This window comes from Ahaetulla prasina, chromosome 4, assembly GCF_028640845.1.
Source record: "Ahaetulla prasina isolate Xishuangbanna chromosome 4, ASM2864084v1, whole genome shotgun sequence".
Lineage (NCBI taxonomy): Eukaryota > Metazoa > Chordata > Lepidosauria > Squamata > Colubridae > Ahaetulla > Ahaetulla prasina.
This window is the reverse complement of record NC_080542.1, coordinates 39,016,052-39,036,609: the sequence shown is the minus strand read 5'-3', so window position 1 is coordinate 39,036,609 and position 20,558 is coordinate 39,016,052. Positions and strand designations below refer to the sequence as shown.

General features: G+C 39.5%; 1 protein-coding gene across 4 annotated transcripts in view; it reads left to right on the top strand.

Moving 5' to 3' along the window:
* NPEPPS (aminopeptidase puromycin sensitive) overlaps positions 1–20,558 on the top strand; it is a 121,446-nt gene that overhangs the window by 39,847 nt on the left and 61,041 nt on the right. For all 4 annotated transcript variants that reach the window (XR_009155192.1, XM_058184199.1, XM_058184200.1 and 1 more), the window contains exons 4-5: positions 19,153–19,274; positions 19,528–19,635. Coding sequence is in view for 3 of the 4 variants with exons in the window: in XM_058184199.1 (XP_058040182.1) it covers positions 19,153–19,274; positions 19,528–19,635 (230 nt within the window). In the remaining variant the exon portion in view is untranslated. The remainder of the gene's footprint in view (positions 1–19,152; positions 19,275–19,527; positions 19,636–20,558) is intronic.

Below are 20,558 nucleotides of genomic sequence, written 5' to 3'. Positions count from 1 at the left end.
CTTCTTACACCTTCTCCTCCCTCCTCCCCAATCCCTCCCATTTTTCCATTTCTATGCTTGGATTCCACTTACATCTTCTCCTGCCCATTCTCTCTTCGTTTTCCCCTTCTGTGCCTGCACACTGCTTCTTACCTTCTCCTCCCCATCCCTCCCCTCTTTTCCAGTTCTGTGCCTGGATTCCGCTTCTTACACCTCCTCCTCCTCCCATTCACCCCCCACGTTTTTCCTTTTCTGTGCCTAGATTCTGCTTCTTACACTTTCTCCTCCCGTTCCCCCACGTTTTTCCATTTCTGTGCCTGGATTCCGCTTCTTACACCTTCTTCTGCCCATTCCCCCCTTGTTTTTTCAACTGCTGTGCCTGGATTCTACTTCTTACACGTTCCTCTCCTCATTCTCCTCCTCCTTTTTCACTTCTGTGAGTGGATTCTGCTTCTTACATCTTCTTCCCATCCCCCCTTTTTCCATTTCTATGCCTGGATTTCGCTTCTTACACCTCCTCCTCCCCATTCCCCCCTCATTTTTCCACTTCTGTTCCTGGATTCCACTTTTTACACCTTCTCCCATTCCCCCATTGTTTTTCCAGTTCTGTCCCTGGATTCCGCTTCTTATACCTCCCCATCCCCCATTTTTCATTTCTATGCTTGGATTCCACTTACATCTTCTGCCCCTTCGTTTTTCCCCTTCTGTGTTTGCACACTGCTGTTTTCACTTTCTCCTCCCCATTCCCCTCGTTTTCCATTTCTATGCCTGGATTTCGCTTCTTACACCTCCTCCTCCCCATTCCCCCCCTCGTTTTTCTACTTCTGTGCCTGGATTCTGGTTCTTACACTTTCTCCTCCCCATTCCCCCGCCCCATTTTTCCATTTCTGTGGCTGGATTCCACTTCTTTTTTTTTTTTTAATTGAATAAGTTTTACAAAATTTTTTCCCCCATACATCGCCCCCAACCCTAACCCTTTCCTCCTCCTCCCTCCTCCTCCTCCCTCCTTCCCCATCCTCCCCCACAACTTCCCAGAGCAAGTACAGGGTATCGTATCTAACAATCATAAACTAAAATATGGTAATTAAAATAAACTCCCATCCCTCTTCTTGAGCCTCAACTCCCCTTTTCCATAAAAAAAGAAGAAAAAGGAAAATATTAATACTAATACAATCCAATCTTCTGTAATAAACAATATCCCATCTTCCAATGTTGTAATATCAAAAATTATTCCTCAGTATACCTTATAATCCATCATATTTTTATATCCATCATACATAATAATAAACATCATCTTTTTAGCTTATATAAATTTAACATTTACCTCATATTCTTCGCCATATGCCCCATACTATAAATTTCTGAACATTTTACACCCCATTTATCATACAATCCATAACTAATTATATTTCTTATCCCTACACAATATTACACTATCAAAGGGTTTCAATATATCTTATTCTTTCTACTTTTTATATTCAAAAATATCCCTTATAATTCCTATCACATGAAAGAAAAGTCTTTTCATTTAAAAATATTACTTCTTTACTCCTTGCTCTTTACGTTTAATAGTTACAATCATACTTTGATCCTCCCCTGTGGTTTTCTGTTTCTTCTCCCAAATTTACAGTCCCAGTTTTAGGTTGTATTTGCTTTGCTTCTCCCCCCCCCCCTTTTTTTTTTTACTGGAAAAGTTTTTACAAAAAAAAAAGCTTTCCCCTCCCCTCTACCCCCTTCCCCTCCCCTCTACCCCCTTCCCCTCCTTCAAAAAAACCCCTTCCCCCCTCCCACCCCCTGACTTCCCGGAACAAACACAAGGTATAATTTAAAAATAAAACAAGCATATGCTAAAAATTTTCTCTCCTAACTCAGTTATACTCCTGCAATTCTCATCAAATCCTAACCTCCCCCATAGCAATCAGAAATAATACACCCTAATCATTAAAGGCAGTCTGATATCTCTTAGTCTGATATTTATTTTGGATATAGTCAATCCATTTTTTCCATTAATTTAAGTATCTTTCTTGTGTATTGTCTTTCAAAAAGACTGAGATTTTTGCCATCTCAGCCAAATTAGCAACTTTCAATATCCATTCTTCTATTGTAGGTAATTCTTTTTTCTTCCAATACTGTCCTATCAGTAGTCTTGTCGCTGTTACTAAATTTAAAATCAGTTTAGACTCAATTACTGTACAGTCCGAGATAATTCCCAGTAAAAAAAATTGCGGTAGAAACTTTATCTTCTTTTTCAAAACATTTTGTATAATCCACCAAATTCTTATCTAAAAAGCCTTAATGTTCTTGCAAGTCCACCAAATATGAAAATATGTAGCATCATCACAATTACATCTCCAACATTTTGCTTGCATATCTGGATACATACATGATAGTTTCTTAGGATCTAAATGCCATGTATAAAACATTTTGTAAAATTTTTCCCTTAAATACTGTGCCTGCGTAAATTTAACATTTCTAACCCAAATTTTTTCCCAGGTTTCCAACAATATTGGCTCCTGAAAATTTTGTGCCCACTTTATCATACAGTCCTTTACAAAACCCCTTTCAGAGTCTATTTCAAGTAACACATTATACAATCTCTTTATATGCTCCTGAGACTGGTTTCTAATTTGCTTTACCAAATTTTCCTCATTCTGCACTATACCAATTTTCTGATCTTCCTTCCATCTAGCACGTAATTGCCCATATTCAAACCAAGTTTAATTTTTCCCTTCTTCTTTTAATACGTGCAGAGATTTTAATTGCAAACTACCTGTTTCAGTATACAAAAGATCTTTATATGTAAACATTTCCTGTTTCTGTTCTATATTTATATTCTCTATTGTATGTCTGGGACTTGCCCACGTAGGAACCTTATTATTTAGTTTGTAAGAGTATTTTTTCCAGACACACAAGAGAACAGTTCTTAACACATGGTTTTTAAAAGCCTTATCCACATTTTTGTCGTAGATTAAATATGCATGCCATCCATATAGTAAATCACAACCTTCTATAATCAGGATTCTTTCCTCCGTTAGATTAAACCAATCACTTATTGCAGAGAGAGCATCTGCTTCATAATATAATTTAAAATTGGGCATTTTTAAGCCACCTCTTTCCCGTGAGTCTTGAATTATTTTCATTTTAACCCTCGCTTTTTTACCTTCCCATATAAATTTATTAATTCCAGTCTGCAATTCCTCCCAATTTTTATCTTTCTTAATTATTGGTATCATCTGAAACAGGAATAAAAATCTAGGTAAGACATTCATTTTAATAGCAGCTATTCTCCCCAGCAGCGATAACTGCAATTTTTTCCAAACAGTCAATTCCTTCTGAACCTTTTGCCATAACATCTCAAAGTTATTCTTGTACAATTTCACATTTGATGGGGTAATATAAACCCCTAAATATTTAACCTTTTTTACAATTTCAAATCCTGTTATTTCCTCTAATTTTTCTTTTTGTTATCTGGTCATATTTTTTATTATCACTTTTGTTTTATTGTGATTTACCTTAAACCCTGAACCTTTCCATATCGATCAATTATTTCCAACAGAGATACACTTGAATTTATAGGATTTGTTAGAGTAATCACCAAGTCATCTGCAAAGGCTCTCACTTTATATTCATGTTGTCTAACTTTAATTCCCTTTGTCTCCTTTGATTCTCGTATTTTATCCAATAGTGGCTCCAGAATTAGAATAAACAATAATGGTGATAAAGGACATCCCTGTCTTGTTCCTTTCGCAATCTTAAAGGCTTCTGTTAAATTACCATTAATTATTATCTGGGCTGTTTGCTCTCCATAAATCGCTCTAATTATTCTCACAAAACAATCTCCAAATTGCATTTTGTCTATTCATTTAAATAAAAAATCCCAATGCAATCGATCAAAAGCTTTCTCTGCATCCAAAAAAATAAATGCTGCTGAAATAAAATTGTTCTTTTCTAAATATTCCAATAAATTTACAATCTGTCTAACATTATTCCTCATCTGTCTCCCTTTTATAAATCCCAATTGATCAGTATGAATTCTTCGTTGTAAAACTAACATTAATCTGTTTGCTATTATTTTAACAAAAATCTTATAATCATTATTTAAAAGTGAGATTGACCTGTAATTCCCAGGTTTAGAACAATCCTGTTCCTCTTTTGGTATCAATGAAATAAAAGAAGTTCTCCATGATGGGGGTATTCCCCCTCCTAATTGTATCTGATTGAATAATTCCTTAAGTGGGCCTAGCATCTCATCCTGTAAATTCCTATAATAACTTGCTGTAAGCCCATCCGTACCAGGAGTTTTCCCCATTTTTAATTGTTTAATTACCAAAATAATTTCTTCAGAAGTTATAGGCCGATTTAGTTCTTCCCTTTGTTCTAAAGTTAAGCTCTTAACCTTATAATCTTTCAAATAATTATCAATATCCATATTCAATATTTTATGTTTAGCATATAAATTTGTGTAGTATTCTAAGAAAGCTTTTTTAATTTTATCCTGTTGATATCTCTCTTTAACTTTATATTCTATTTTTTCTATAATGCGTAGTTTTTGTTTTTTCCTTAAAATATACGCTAACCATCTGCCAGGTCTATTTGCATTACAAAAGGTGTTATGTTTGGCATATTGTATATTTGTTGCCACCTGGTCAGCAATTATCATATTAAATTGACTCTGTAATATCTTTATTGCATCTTTAAGTTTTTGATCATGCGGATTATGTATTAATAATTGTTTCTTATGAATTTCCTCTTCTAGATACCTACGCTGTCTTTGTTGCTTCTTCCTCCGTCTATTATTGATATATATTAATATACCTCTCATAAAAGCTTTACTCGCATCCCAAATCATTTCTATCGATGTTCCCTTATTCAAATTATAATCAAAAAATTCTTTGATCTGTTTTTTACATTGATTTACATTATCCTGATATCTAAACAAGTTTTCATTTAATCTCCATGTTCTTCTGCCTTCTTTTTCTTGTTGCAATTCCATCCAAACTAGACTATGATCAGATAAACATCTTGAAAATATCTTCATTTTCTTTACCCTAGAAAGCAAATCATTAGAAGTTAATATAAAATCAATACGTGAGAAGGATTGATCCCTATCAGAGAAAAAAGTATAGTCTCTTTCCTCCCAAGTTCCGCAATCTCCATACATCTCTCAACTCAAAATCTTCTATCATCTCAAAAAAGGATTTAGGCAGCTTTGCATTTGCAGGTATCTTCTTAGAAGAAATTCTCTTGTCCTTTCGTGTATCTATTACTCGATTCCAATCTCCTAATATGATATACGATCTATAATCCCATAGAATCAACTTATCATGCAACATTCTGTAGTATTTTTCTTGTTGCTGATTAGGTACATATATACCAAGCAAAAGAATCTTTTTTTTTCTAGTGTAAGTTCAATAGCAATATATTTTCCATGAATATCTGCCTCTATTAACTTAGCTGGTATATCCTTTCTCAAATATACCACTATACCATTTTTCTTATCCAAAGCTGAAGCAACAAAATGTTTGCCTAATTTTGAGTTTATTAAGTATTTTTGATCTGATAGTTTAATTTGTGTCTCTTGTAAACAAATCACATCATTTTTAAATTGTTTCAAATAATGAAATATTTTTCTTCTTTTCTGGGCTGAATTCAAAGCATTGATATTCCAGGTCAGAATTTTATTTGCCATTACTGGCCTCCTGAAGCTTTTGAACAATCAGCTGAAGATCCTCCTCCCGTATCTTCGGCCTTGCTCCTCCCACCGCTTCTGTAGTAAAATCCTGATCTTTGCTTTGAATTTGTTGCTCCTTTTCTTTATGCTTGAGGGGACCCCTTGTCACCCTTAGTTCTTGTGGCTGTTCCTCAGATGATAACATCAATGGGGTCACCTCAGCTTCCATACTCATTTGACTCTCTTGAAATCTTTTTTCTATTACTTCTTTTTCAACTTTCAACACAGTAGAGAGAAAATCTTTGGCCTTAAGCACAGTATCAATACGATATCTTCTTCCTTGATAATGCACTGTCAAACCAACTGGTACCTCCCATCTAAACTGAATCTGATACTTTTTAAGTTCTTGTGTAAAAAATATAAAGTCTTTCCTATCCCTTAGCATCTTGGGAGGAATCTCTTTCAACACCTTCAACTCCTGTTCTCCTATTTTTAACTTTTTCTGATATGCAACTTGCAGGATCCGATTTCTCATTGTTCTTTTCACAAAATAAACCACAATGTCTCTATGAAGTTTCTTCTGCCTAGCAATCCACAAATTAACTCTGTATATTTTATCAATTTGATAAGCAACCTCTTGTGGGTCAGATTCAATAAATTCAGCCAAAGCTTCTGATAAAATTTTCTTTAATTCTTCACCTTTTTCCTCCTGTAACCCCCTGATTCTCAGAGCTCCTTCCATCATCCTATACTGCATCACCACCACCTGATCTTCATTTTTATCCAATTTTGTTTGCATTCTTCCCATTTTATTTTCTAATTGCTGGTTTGACTGGGCAATTTCTTGCACCTCCTCCTCCAACCCCTCCAGTCTTTTTACCAGACCTTGAAAGGCCATCAAAATATCTTCTCTTATTTTTTTTATTATTCTCTTTTATTTCTTCTATTATTTTCTCATTATTTTCCATCATCTCCTTAAACTTATCTTCAAACATTTTCCCTTGCTCCTTAAGCATATCTTCCAAAGCTACTTCAGATCCCCTTCTGCCAGCAGTCTTAGGTGGTTTAGTAGCCATCTCAGTTTTTAAAGTCAAAAATTTAACTTTAAAACTTTTCTTTTTCCCTTTGAATATGGGAAAGCTCAGTTCGTTACAATCCACAAATAAGGTTTCTTAGTTACGCAGCCAGCTTCCGACTTTCGCTTCCTCTCAGATGCCATTTTAAACAGTCAATTAAAGCAGAGAAAAAAGTTTTTCTTTTTAAAGGGTAGAAGTCAGGAATACTTGCAGTTCAATAATTGTTCACTCGCGCTTGTTCCGTCTGCATGTAAAAATCCACAGAGAAAATCAATTAGGCAGAGATGGACACTTTCTTCTTTTCCTGCTTCTGCAGGAGCATGCTGAAGTTTGGAGCTTGGCTGAGTTCAGTGGGACTCAACCTTCTGGGGCTCCGCTTCACAAAGCCAAGCCCCTGGGGAGATCTACCACTCTACTGCCGCTCTGTACTCTCCCTTTCTCCCTGGGAGAGTGCTTGAAGCCGGCGAACAGCTGATTTTCGCTGTTTTGCCGGCTTTTACGAAGTTTCAGCACGGAGCGCCTTGTATAGGCGCCCGACAAAGAAAATGGTGCCACCGGAAGTCCTCTTTTCCCCTTTTTAAACCATTCCCACCTCTCCTTCCATCTTAACTTCTAACAGTGGTAAACTTCCAACCTTCAATACTTTAGTATAAAAGTCTCTTGCTTTAAAAACTGTATTAAAACAGTATTTCCCTCCCTTATAGTTTACTGTTAATCCGGCTGGTACAGTCCATCTATAATGTATCTGGAGATTTCTAAGCTGATCCACCAAAAAAGTATATTCTTTTCTATTTCTTAACATTTTAGAATGAATTTCTTTCAATACCAATACCTGTTGTCCCAGTATTTGAATTTTGTTTTTATAAGAAACTTGTTAAAATTTATTTCTAATCTTCCTAGATGTAAAATAAATTACTACATCTCTTGGCAAATGTCTCTGCTTTGCAACCCATGAATTAACACGATAAATTTTTTCAATTTGGATTTCAAAGTCCACTGGTTTCTGTCCAATCAGCTGTACAAAAGCCTCTGCAAAAATCTTTTTTAAATCCTCTTGTTTATTTTCTTTCAAACCTCTTACTCTCAATGCCGATTCCATAAGTCTGTATTGCAATAAAACCCGCTCTTCTTCTGTTCTCTCCGCCTTGGTCTGGAGCACCTCTATTTTGTTTTTTAAGTCCACATTAACTTGATTAATTTATCATCCAACTGCTTTATATTCTCTGCCTTGGTCTGAAACTCCTCTATTTTGTTTTTTAAGTTCAGATTAACTTGATCAATCTCTTCCACTTTTTCACCCAATTGTTTTATATATTCAACCAGAGTCTTAAATTCTGCCACCACTTCTTCTCTTATCTCTTCATTCTCAGATGCAACAGAATCTTTAATTTTCAATATTTTCTCCTCAATTTCCTTTATTTTTTTATCCCGAACAGAAATTTGAGCCTTCAAAAATTCCTTCAGCTCCTCTTGTAATTTATGTATTTGAACTAAGAGGGCTCCAACTTCCTTGAAGACAGCAGGCCGTATTTTTACAGGAGCCATCTTACTTTGATTTTATAATTTGGAACAAAGTCAGATCTTTTCATAAACACAGTATTTAAGTTGAATAAGTCAGTTGTATAATCCTTCCAGCTTTCACTTTATAGTTTCTTCATATCAACGTAAAATCTAGCAAGTTTAAGCAAAGTTATAAACTGTAACAATGTTAATAAACATCTCTTTGACTTTCACTTTCACAGCCATTATACTCAGATGCCATTTCCTTTCTTCTCAAATGGAATCCACACACGGGGTTGAGGTCTAGTACTTACAACTATCGTTCCTCCTGACATTGCTCTGTCTGGTTAAGTCAAAAATCCATTTAAACTCATTATTGATCGCAGAAGTGGTCGCGGCGTTTTGTTCTGCAAGGCAGAGGCGTCCTGGATCCGGAGCTCTTCGGGTTCCCAAGGCAGTTCCCTTCAAGCTTCCAGGATCATTCCTGGTGCTTTTGGGGGAGCTCTACCTCCATCCGATCGCTCACCTTTCCCTCTTCACCCAAGGGAAAGGTTTCCAAGCCACTAGACAGCTGATTTTCGCTGTCTTAGCAGCTCTACGCGATCCAGGGCTGGCAGTCTAAAAAGACCATTCTCAACGACCAGCGGAGCCACTGGAAGTCCACTGGATTCCACTTCCCCATCCTCCCCATTCCCCCCCCCCCATTTTTCCATTTCTGTGGCTGGATACTGCTTCTTAGACTTTCTCCTCCCATTTCCCCCCCCCCCATTTTTCCACTTCTGTGCCTGGATTCCACTTCTTACACCTTCTCCTCCCCATTCCCCATTCCCCTCCCCCCTCCCCCCATTTTTCGATTTCTGTGCCTGGATTCCACTTCTTACACCTTCTCCTCCCTATCCCCCCTCATTTTTCTACTTCTTTGCCTGGATTCTGCTTCTGAAAGAGAAAGCTCCAAAGTTCACTAGGGTGTGAAGGGAAACTAAAAGCATTGGGGACTTCAGAAGGGCAGAATGTGTTTCGAAATGTATAGCTCTTTGCTTTAAAAGTGAGTGATGTCAAGTTGGCCACATTCTCCCAGTCACATGACTACCAACCACACCCATCAAGCTACACCCAGAGAGCTGGTAGCAAACATTTTTCCAAGTCACCCTTGCATTAATTCGATGAAAGTTAACACAAAGCCTCATCCCCATCTTTTTTTTCTTTGAATCGTACTGGGGCTATCACTCTGGATGTTGCGGGCTGAATAAAACCCCATGCTAAGTTGGTATTGATGTGTTTCCTTAGTTCTTCCATCTCTTTGGGAGTCATGGAGTACATCTTTGGTTTAGGCTAGGAGTTTTTTTCAGCACTTGTCACGCTAGCTTTACATGCTCTTCAATAGTTTCACTTAATATAAGAATGTCATCTAGGTAAACTAGAACCCCTTTGTATAGGTGCTCATGTAGTACCTCATTTATTTGTTGCATGAAAACTGCTGGGGCTTCTTGAAGACCAAACGGCATGACTTTGAATTGGAAGCTGCCAAGTGGACAGTTAAAGACAGTCTTCCATTCGTCTTCTTCTTTGATCCTTATGCAATAATAGGCTTCTCTCAAGTGCAGTTTGGTGAACACTTGCCCTTGGCTAAGTGACTTAGCATGTCTGTCAGATTGCCTCCGATCAATGCTTAAGAAAGAATGACCCTGACTCCATTTGATTTAGAGATCAATAACTTTTACTAAGCACGTCAGATTGCAATAGAAGCAAAGCTTAAACTGAAAATAGATATGGCTTACAGATACATTTCCCCTTATTCATCCCTCCTCCCTCCAAAGGTCAAACAGTTCTAGTCCATTGTCCTTCTCCTCTTTGGCCACGTAGTACTTCCGATGTTATCCCTCTGTCAATCTTCTGGTTGGAATATCTGGCTCGTTAAAACTGTGTGCGTCTGTTTGTTTGAAACCTTCTTCTCTCCTTCTCTGATTGTGTCAGCCAGAGCGTTTAAAGCAGGGCTGGGCAACTATGGCCCCTTTATGACCTATGGACTTCAACTCCCAGAATTCCTGAGCCAGCATGCTGGCTCAGGAATTCTGGGAGTTGAAGTCCATAGGTCATAAAGGGGCCATAGTTGCCCAGCCCTGGTTTAAAGGGTACATCAACACATTAATCACACCTAACAACAAGCAGCAATAAAACATTTAACACAGTAATAAAACATTCAAACTCTCTACTAAGTAAATAAATCCTTAAAGTAATAAGCGGACATTCGGCCCTCCTGCAACAAGGACGTTAGTCCTAGAAAAGAAAAAAAGGAGATGTTAAGGTTTATCAGGATATTGTTCATAAATCGTGCCAACTTCTTGGGGGCGCAAACATCTTCCTTGTTCACCATTCAGCTTGGGATAAAGGGAAATGTTTCCAAGCTACTAAATTTTGGATTTTATTTCTATGTTTTCTAGAGTCCAGGATCTCTTTAACCTCAAATGTTGTTCCCCTTCTATGAGTATAGGTACTGGGGGTTTGGTAGGCTTAGCTCTAATAGGGGATGTGTGTTCAGGTTTCAGTAAGCTAATATGGAAAACTGGGTGAATTCTTCTTAAGGTTTTTGGTAGTTCTAGTTGGACAGTCACTGGATTAATAATCCTCACAATGGGGAAAGGTCCTACATACTTAGGTCCCAGTTTCTTCGATTTTTGCATTGTTTGTAAATATTTGTTGGATAGGTAAACTTTATCACCTACTTGGTACTTCTTTTCAGGAGCCCTTTTTTATCAGCTTGTTTCTTGTGCAAACGATGTGCGTCATCAATAGCTTTGCGAGTTATTTTCCAGGTACTTTGTATTTGCTCCATCCATTCAGCCAATGATGGAATAGAAGGCCTCTCTTGGGGAAGTTCTGGGATGGGGACAAACTCTTGACCAGAAGCTACTTTGAACGGAGTGAAACCCATGCTACTATGAACTGAGTTATTGTAAGCCACTTAAGCAAAAGGTAGTAGGTCTGCCCAATTATCTTGTAACATCTGAGATATTGTTCCAGTACCGAGTTCGAGGGTTCACAAGATCCATTAGTTTGAGGATGGTGGGAGGAGCTTAAGCCCTGGGCGGAGTAAAAACTCTTTCCAGAAATGGGAGGTGAATTGCACTCCCTGGTCTGAGATAATACGTTCAGGAACCCTATGTAACCTGTAGATGTACTATACAAACAATTTTGCCAAGATTTTAGCTGAGGGTATTTTAGGACAAGGGATGAAATGCACTTGTTTGGAAAACAAATCTGTCACTACCCAGATTACTGTATGACCCCCACTCTTGGGCAATTCTACTATGAAGTCCATTGATATTTCTTTCCATGGGGCTCCTGGGCGGGCAACTGTTTGGAGCAGTCCTGATGGTTTTCCTGGTGGTCTTTTTGCTGCAGCACACACAGTACAACTTGCTACATACGATTCAATGTCTTTTTTAAGTCCTGGCCACCAGAATTGTCTTTTTAGAAGATGCAAGGTTTTCATGAAACCAAAGTGTCCAGGTATTTTAGCATCATGGCAGCGCTGAAGTATGGTCTCCCTTGCTAATGCCGGGACATAGAGTTTTGCCCCCACCCAGACCAGTCCATCATGGAGGGTACATTCATAGGAGTGGGCTAAAAACCAGTCATCCATGTTCAAGGCTTCCTTCAGCAACTTGGTGAGATCATCTGGTAGTGCTGCATTGGTTTGTGCTTGGGTACAGGTAATAGCGGGGGCACCTAGTTGTTGAACTGGGAGTATAGGGCATGCCATTTCTTTGCGAGTACTATTGTACTGAGGTAAGTGGGAAAGGGCGTCTGCCAGGAAATTCTTGCTCCCCGGAATGTATCGCAAGGAGAAATTAAAGCGGTTAAAGTATTGGGCCCATCGAGCTTGCTTTGGCGATAGTTTTCTGGGGGTTTTCAGGGCCTCTTAAATTTTTATGATCAGTCCATATCTCGAAAGGGTGTTTGGCCCCCTCTAAGAATCACCTCCATGTTTGGAGAGCCCAGTGTACCGCAAATGCTTCCTTCTCCCAGATGGTTCATCTCCTCTCTGTTTCAGTGAGTTTTCGAGATGTGTATGCACATGGTTGAAGTTCTCTTTTAGCACTGTTTTGGAGTAAAACGGCCCCCACCGCTACATCACTAGCATCTGCTTGAACCACGAATGGGGACTCCATGTCAGGGTGCTTGAGGAGAGGTTTGGCGGCAAAGAGTCATTTCAATTTTTCAAAGGCGGCTTGACACTCCATTGACCGCTCTAGTGGTAAAGATGGTTTGGGTTTTTCATTCTCTTTTGTTTTCAGGAGATTGGTGATTGGCAGGGCAATGTCCGCAAACGAGGGAATGAACTGAAGATAAAAATTGGCAAAACCCAAGAAACTCTGCAATTGTTTGCGGGTGTGAGGGGATGCCCACTCTAGTACTGCTTGGACTTTTTCAGGATCCATTTCCAAACCCTCAGAGGATATACGGTATCCCAAATAGTCGATTTTCGTTTGATGAAATTCACATTTAGACAGTTTTGCATAAACTTCCGCGGCCAGTAATTTTTTGAGTTTTGCTCTTACTAGCGTCACATGCTCCTCCATGGTCTCTGTGTAGATAAGGATGTCATCAAGATAAACCAGAACCCTGTTAAACAAATGTCCATGGAGCACTTCATTTATCAATTGCATGAACACCGCAGGGTTTCATGCAGTCCAAAAGGGAGCACTCGGAATTGGAAGTAACCAAGAGGACAATTGAAAGCAGTTTTCCACTCATCTCCTTCCTTAATCCGCACTCTGTAGTCAGCTTCTCGTAAGTCCAATTTTATGAAAATTTTGCCCTTTGCCAAGTGAGCCAACATGTCCTTCATTAGTGGCATGGGATAAACGTTTTCCAGCATACGGCGTTCAAATTCCTATAATCAACAATAAGATGAAAAGTGCTATCTTTCTTTTCCCAGAATATCACCGGGGCGGCTACTCGAGGTCGGGCTGGTTGAATGAATCCCCGCTCCAAATTCTTGTGTATAAAATTCCGCAACTCTCCTAGTTCCTTTTGTGTCATGGGGTAGGATTTAGGTTTTGGAAACTTTACTCCTGGAAGGATTTCTATGGCACAGTCCGTAGGCCTATGGGGGGGCAGCACGTCTGAGGCCTTCTCGCTAAAATCCCCCCGCAGGTCCCAGTACTGTTTTGGAATCTTTTCGTTCCCCTCTAGTTGCTCCGTCACAGACTCTATCAATTCGACGGACGCAGGCTTTTCTACTTCGGCAACTCTTTTCCCTGCCTTCTGTGACTTGGAGCAGAAATGCAGAACCCCCGTTTTCCAATTTATTCACGGGTTCCATTTCTGGAGGCAAGACAGTCCCAGCAAAACCGGTTGGTCCATCCCCGGTGTCATGATAATGTTCAGGGTCTCTTGATGGTTTCCTATGATCATCTCTATGGGTTCCGTAACAAAATGGGCTGGGCCTCCCCCTGCAACTGATCCATCTAGCTGACAGAATGCTATGGGCCTGCTCAAAGTTTTTAATTTCAGTTCCATTTTCTCCACCACTCTGGGCTGATGACATACCTGGTACATCCTGAGTCTTAAGAGGGCTAGCATTTCCCCCTTTCCAACTCATCAGAAGATCTTCATCGTATTCAGAAGTAGATTCGCTGCCATCGGAAATGGTCGGAGTCCCCAACTCTTCCTGGGTGGGAGGAGCTCTCTGGACGACGACCGTTCCCTTCTTGGCAGCCTCACGCGTCTTTGGTGCTGGCTTTACCGCTTCCTTTCTGCCATCAGGGGTCGTCTTTGGGCCAACTTGGCTTGGCAGTCAGCGGCTCTGTGGCCTTCCTTTCCACATCTGAAGCATGCAGTGAATCTCTGCCTCCCACCTTCTGCAGTGGCAGGACCCTTTGGGGGGCCCTTTTGGAATTGGGTTGGGGTCTGCTTCCAGGTGCGCTCACTCCGGTTTCGACCCTTGCCCAATTCGATCTCCATCTCCGCTGCCAAGGTGAACCAAGCATACAGGGTCGTAGGGGAAGCTTGCGCCTGGCACAGCATGTACAGATCCCCATTCAGGCCATCTTTGTATATGTCCAAAAGAGCCACTTCCAACCACCCCCTCATGAGGGGCACCAAATCACGGAACTCTTGGGTATAATCGGCCACTGGTCTCCTCCCTCGTCTGATGGATCTCATCTGAATCTTGGCCTTCTGCTCCACCAGAAGATCCTCAAATCTCATTCTTAAGGTGGTCATGAAATGGTTGTAGTTTTTCAGGAGGGGGAAGTCCTCATTATGCAGGGACACAAACCAGGCTGCAGCCCTTCCACCCAAAACCTGGGTCATGCTTCTCACTCAAGCTGCCTCGGACCAGTAATCACCGCCCCAATCGCTCATGTGGTTGCCTACCAACGCCAGGAACAAACCCAGTTCTTTAGGATCCCCATCAAATTTCCCAGGGATGGGGGGATATTTGGTTTTTTCTTCCTGTGTTGCAGCATCTGATCAGCAGGGGGCCCCTGGCCTCCATCGGAATCTGCGGGCCCAGGAGAATGTGTTTCTGGCTCTCGCTCCTCCAAAGTCTCTTCGCTACAGGCCGCCCCTCCGGTAGCTCCCAATGATGTTCCTTCTTCTTCTTTCCCCTCCCCCCAGGGGTCCAGAATGAGGGGTTCATACCTGTCACAAGCCTCTTGTCTCTCAATTACATCCGGTACAATCTCACCTCTTCGGCAATTTGCAGCTCATCCCTGATTTTTTGTTCCTGTTGCCAGTTAGAAAGCCTTTCTTTTTTCTTCCGTCTTGTAATTCCAGCTGGAAGCTCTCCTGGCTCCGGAAGTCTGCCAACACCGACCGACCATTTGGCTCTGTCTCGCTTCTCCTCTAATTGGAGTTTCCCCAACCATTCTGAAGAGCTTTCATCAAGTTTAGAAGGGAGTGACGCCGCTACCGTGTGTTCTTCCTCCTCCAGCCCGCATTCAAGGGTTGGCTTCTTGCCCAGTACATACTTATTATCAGCCCCCTCGGAGTGTTCCTGGTTGGCTGACATAGTGGAGTTTAAGCTTAATATCAGATTGCCTCCGATCAGTGCTTAAGAAAGAATGACCCTGACTCCATTTGATTTAGAGATCAGTAACCTTTACTAAGCATGTCAGATTGCAATAGAAGGAAAGCTTAAACTGGAAATAGATATGGCTTACAGATACATTTCCCCTTATTCATCCCTCCTCCCTCCAAAGGTTAAACAGTTCTAGTCCATTGTCTTTCTCCTCTTTGGCCACGTGGTACTTTACTTCTGATGTTATCCCTCTGTCAATCTTCTGGTTGGAATGTCTGGCATGCAGTGCTCATTAAAATTATGCGAGTCTGTTTGTTTGAAACCTTCCCTCCTTCTCTGATGTGTCAGTCAGAGCTCTTAAAGGGGCCATCAACACATTAATCACACCTAACAACAAACAGCAATAAAACGTTTAACACAGTAATAAAACATTCAAACTCTCTACTAAGTAGCTAAACCCTTAAAGTAATAATTGGAGGCTGACAATGTTCTTCATGAGGGGTGGAGGGTAGGGGTTCTCCATGCACATGGCATTAATTCTACAAAAATCAACAGAAAGCCTTATCCCCCTATCTTTTTTTTTTTTAAATAGTACTGGGGCTGCCACTCTAAATTTTGCCTGCTGGATAAAACCCCACACTAAGTTGGCATTGATGTATTTCCTTAGTTCTTCTATCTCTTTGGGAGTCATGGAGTACATCTTTGGTTAGGCTCCTGGTATGAATTCAATCACATTCATTGTTGAGCAGTGAGGGGGGAGGAGGTTACAGTCCTCCTTGCTAAAGACTCCCGACAGGTCTCAGTATTTCCTTGGCATCTGTGGGCTGCTGGGCAGTCTGTCTGTGGTGGGGGCTGCAGTTTCGGGCTTGCTGAGGCTGTTGGGGTTTGTGGCCTTTTGGCAATGGTATGGCTTGATGGCTGGTAGCGGTCTGATATCTATTTTTAGTTTTCGGTAGCCATTTTCTCAGGTGATGGTTGATCCCCATTTGTCTAAGCACACGAGCCCTCAATATGATTAATTCAGTCATTTTGGCTGCTATGATGTATTGGATGAATTCTCGCTGGCAGTCCATTTCTAGCCTAACAAGTTCTGTGACTAATGTGTCTGGGGCTCCACCTATTAGTGTCCCATCGATCTGTTTAAAATGGATGGGGTGTGCTAGGAGTTTTGTGCTTAATCCTAGCTGTTGGACTGTGGGGAGGCTGATTAGACATCTGGTGCAGCTATTGTCTATGATGGCCTCTACCTCCCTTTGGGCCCCCGTTTCCGGCACTACAATCTGGGGTTTGATAGCGAAGGGGTGGATGACTTCACTTAACATTGGTTTGTCTTCGCCGCTGCTCCCCTCGGTGGAGCCTGGAAGGGTTTCTCTGGCTGGAGTTCCCTCATCTTCAGTTGGAAGGAGAGGAACCTCAACAGCCTGCTTGGCTATTTTCCTTTTGTCCAGTGGGCTTCCGCGGGGTTCTTCTCCCCGGGGTGTGGAGGGGGTCTGGACTGGAGGGTCCAGGGCAGGAGCCAGGCATTTGGATGCTCTGTGTCCATGCTGATCACACCGCTAGCACTTGATAGTCCCGGACAGTGTGGGCCGTGGCGCTTCGAGTGGTTTAGCCGGGGTTTGGCGGCCCAGGGGTCTTCTTGCTGGTTTTTCTGCAGTTGGCTTCCAATGGCGGTGGATCTCCAGGTCCATGGCCACTGCTGTCTTGTACCAGGCTTGTATATTTTCTGGGACTCCCCTGATGCCACAAGCTTGCCTGAAGTATGGGTCAAGGGCTTCTTTAAAGTAGTAAATGAGGAGGCATTCTGTCCAGTCCCTCAGCTTTCTGGCCAGTTTTTGGAACTTCCACACTAATTCTTTGGAGGTTTGTCCGCTTGCTTCAAGGCTTTGATCTGGGGCTTCATCTTCCAGGCCTGACATTAATAAAGTTACATTAATTCATGTAAGCAAAGTTCTGATTAAGATCTTAAAAAGAACAACAGAGTTATACATGAAGAACCAAGTTAAATTAACCAGTAGAACATAAGAATAGATAAGTAATGTAAAATAGATAATGGAGAACACAAGAAAATACAAGAAGGTTTACCTTTGCTTCATCAACTGTAGCAAGGTGTGGGGAAATCAGATTTTAGATGAATGATATGGACTACATCAAGCTGATTTATAGAGATGTAAGCAATTTGTCTTTTTAAGTACAGTACAGTGTGTTATCTTATTAAAACAATTCCTATAGATTTGTTTTAAAAGTGTCAGCAGAATATGTTTTCTTTTTGGCATCTGGCATTTCCAGTTTTTCTGCTGTTGATTTATGGGAGATGCTTTCCTCTCATTTTATTGTTTTATTTCTTTTCCTTTTGATTTATTGCTTAATACTCTTTGGGTTTTTTTTGAAGATACAGATAGTCCCCAACTTACAATGTGGTGCTTAGCAACCATTCAAAATTATAGTAGACATTTCTAGGGACTTTGGATGCCTGGTAACATAGCAATTTCCTGTAATCACAGAACCACATTTAATGGCTTTTCTGTCAAAAACTTCTGATTTTCGGCAATAAAGAGGCCCATAGCTAGAAACAGAAAATGGACTTTAGAAACCTTCCAGAAGAGCTTCCTGCATGGTCAAATGGAAATCTTTGAGGAACCACCCCGAAACATTAAATTAATCTCATGCAGTATTCATGGAATAGCATTTTGATGTTTTCTGAACACCTGAAGTTGCTTATATCTTCCCTAAAGATATAAAATTCTACTATTTTTTTCTTTCATGAGTTTACAGTTTCTAATCTGCTAATGAGGAGATTCATGAAAGACCTAGCACATCTATATCCTCTGTTTCTGATTTCCCTGCTGCTTCTATCCTGAAACCCTTTTTCTTGTTCTTTTATATTAATATTAGAATTCTTTTAGCCTACATCTTCATCTGATTCACCTTCTCTCATGGGAGATAACTTTTATAGTGCTCAGGAAACTGGAAAGTTCAATGCTTTATGAGGAAACCCTTCTGTACTGTTAATTGGAGCAAAGTACTCATCTATTTAATTGCTTTCAAAGTCATTCTTGAACATTCTCTTGAATCTCAACACCATCTTTTTTTCTAACTTCTCAACATTACTGAAGACACTGTTTCATTCTTTGGATGTTCATTTTGTTCTTCTTAATTGGGAATGGACAGCACCATTTGTGCTGCTAATGCTTTGCCCTTTTTTTGAACTGATTCATTCCCATATTGGAGATATGCTGGGCAATTAGGTGAGCCCTGTACTTTCTTTCAACACTATAGACTAGACTTTTTGTTCCAGAAAGATGGAAGCCTAGATTCCCCTTATGATAACCAGCTCTTTCCTCAGGTAAGAAGCTTTAACAAAGTTCACCTGTCAATATGAATTATCAAGACCACAAGAAAAAGAACTCTTATTATTTGTGAATTTATATAATCCATCTTTCTTCTTTGCATGGTCTCATTTTTCCTTTAGTATGTAATGTTGGTCTTAAGAACTAATTACTGAGAGCTGTACCTAGTCATATGATAACCTGGTGAGCAGGATTCCCTCTAAGCTATATTGTGAACAATAAATGACTCCAATCAGGAGTCTGTACAAGCATGTAATATGTGTGTGAATTGAATAGTTAAATACTCCAAGAATTGTTATTAAAATAACTAGCTTCTTTTCATGGATCTCCCAAGTCTCCTATTATTTACTCATATATTGTTCCTTTATTATCATTTTGTTTGTCTTTTGTGCACCTTTTATCTATTATTCTTCAGAGTCCCAGAATCTGCATACGTTTGGAATCTGTTGTATTCTTACTTTACCTGTGCTTAAATATACTGGGTTTAGCATCTTTCTTTTCAATAAGGATAATAATATCTCTGTGTATGCTTTTTTTTAAATAACACAGGGATGGGAACATTAAAGATAGATTTTGTTGGAGAATTGAATGACAAAATGAAAGGATTCTATCGAAGTAAATATATCACCCCTTCTGGAGATACTCGGTTTGCTGCTGTTACCCAATTTGAGGTAAGAAATCCTTTGATTTATAGTTGTCCTGTTAATATTAATTGGTTGTATCAAATTGGTATTTTTAAAAATTCTTTTCAGTTTCTGCAATTTGTGACTCTTTTTTACCAATAATTTCCAAAAATATGCTTTTTCTTCCTTTTGACTGTGTGTGTATGTGTATTCTTTTGAATACTGAATATGACAGTTCTTGGTTCTGTCAGAATGCCTCAAATATTTTGGCTTTTTAATGCTGCTTTTTTCTTTCCTGCAGGCTACTGATGCTCGCAGGGCCTTTCCTTGTTGGGATGAGCCAGCTATCAAGGCAACTTTTGATATTTCATTGGTGGTTCCCAAAGACAGAGTAGCTCTGTCAAATATGGTAAGTAATTTACTAATCTAAAATTATGTTACAAAATGGTTTGATAAACAAAAAAAGTTACTATAAGATATGGCCTAAGTTTGGATTACATGGCTTTCTGTGGTATGATAAAATTAAAATTAATGTAGCTTTTTTTTTTAAAAAATCACTATTTTAGAAGTGCCATATTGAGATATTAATTCACATTGTGCTCCAAATGCCTTTATGGGTTTCAATAGGCAAAGACAGATGGTTAACATATAGATAGGTGTTTCAATAAGAGCATGGAGAATATAAGATGAAATAAAAAGATCAACAGAGCGATATAGTTTCCAATGGTTTTCATATGAATAATCTGAGTTAATCTGAGGCAGATAATAGCATAAGATATGATTTGAAATTGAACTGTGTACTTGCTAAAATTTATAAACATTTGCTGAAATTTAAAATAGAAGAACAAGTGAAATAGTTACAATAAAATGTGATAAGAAAAAAATGGATATAATATACTGATAAAATAATGGAAAAATATGTGACTAAAAGCACTAAAATTTACATTATGCCACACTTTAAAAGGGAACTTATAAAATGTTTCACTGTTGGCATCTAACTACAATTATTTAGAATGTATAAGGATACTTCAAGTTTATGTTGTAAATGTAGAAAATAATGAAGAATCATTTTATCAAGCCTGGTGAATTACAAAAAAAAATGGATTCAAATATATATAATGATACAAAATGCTTTAAAGATTAATAGTCAGTTGAAACCAGAACTATTCTTGTTGGTACTAATAGATAGACAACTAAAAAATAGTTATGGAAGACTAACTGCTTCGAGATTATTATATGCACAAAAATGAAAAGAATCTGAAATACCCACAATGTAAGAATAGTTGATGAAGATGACAGAATGAGCAGAGATGGCAAAATTGACTTGTTTGA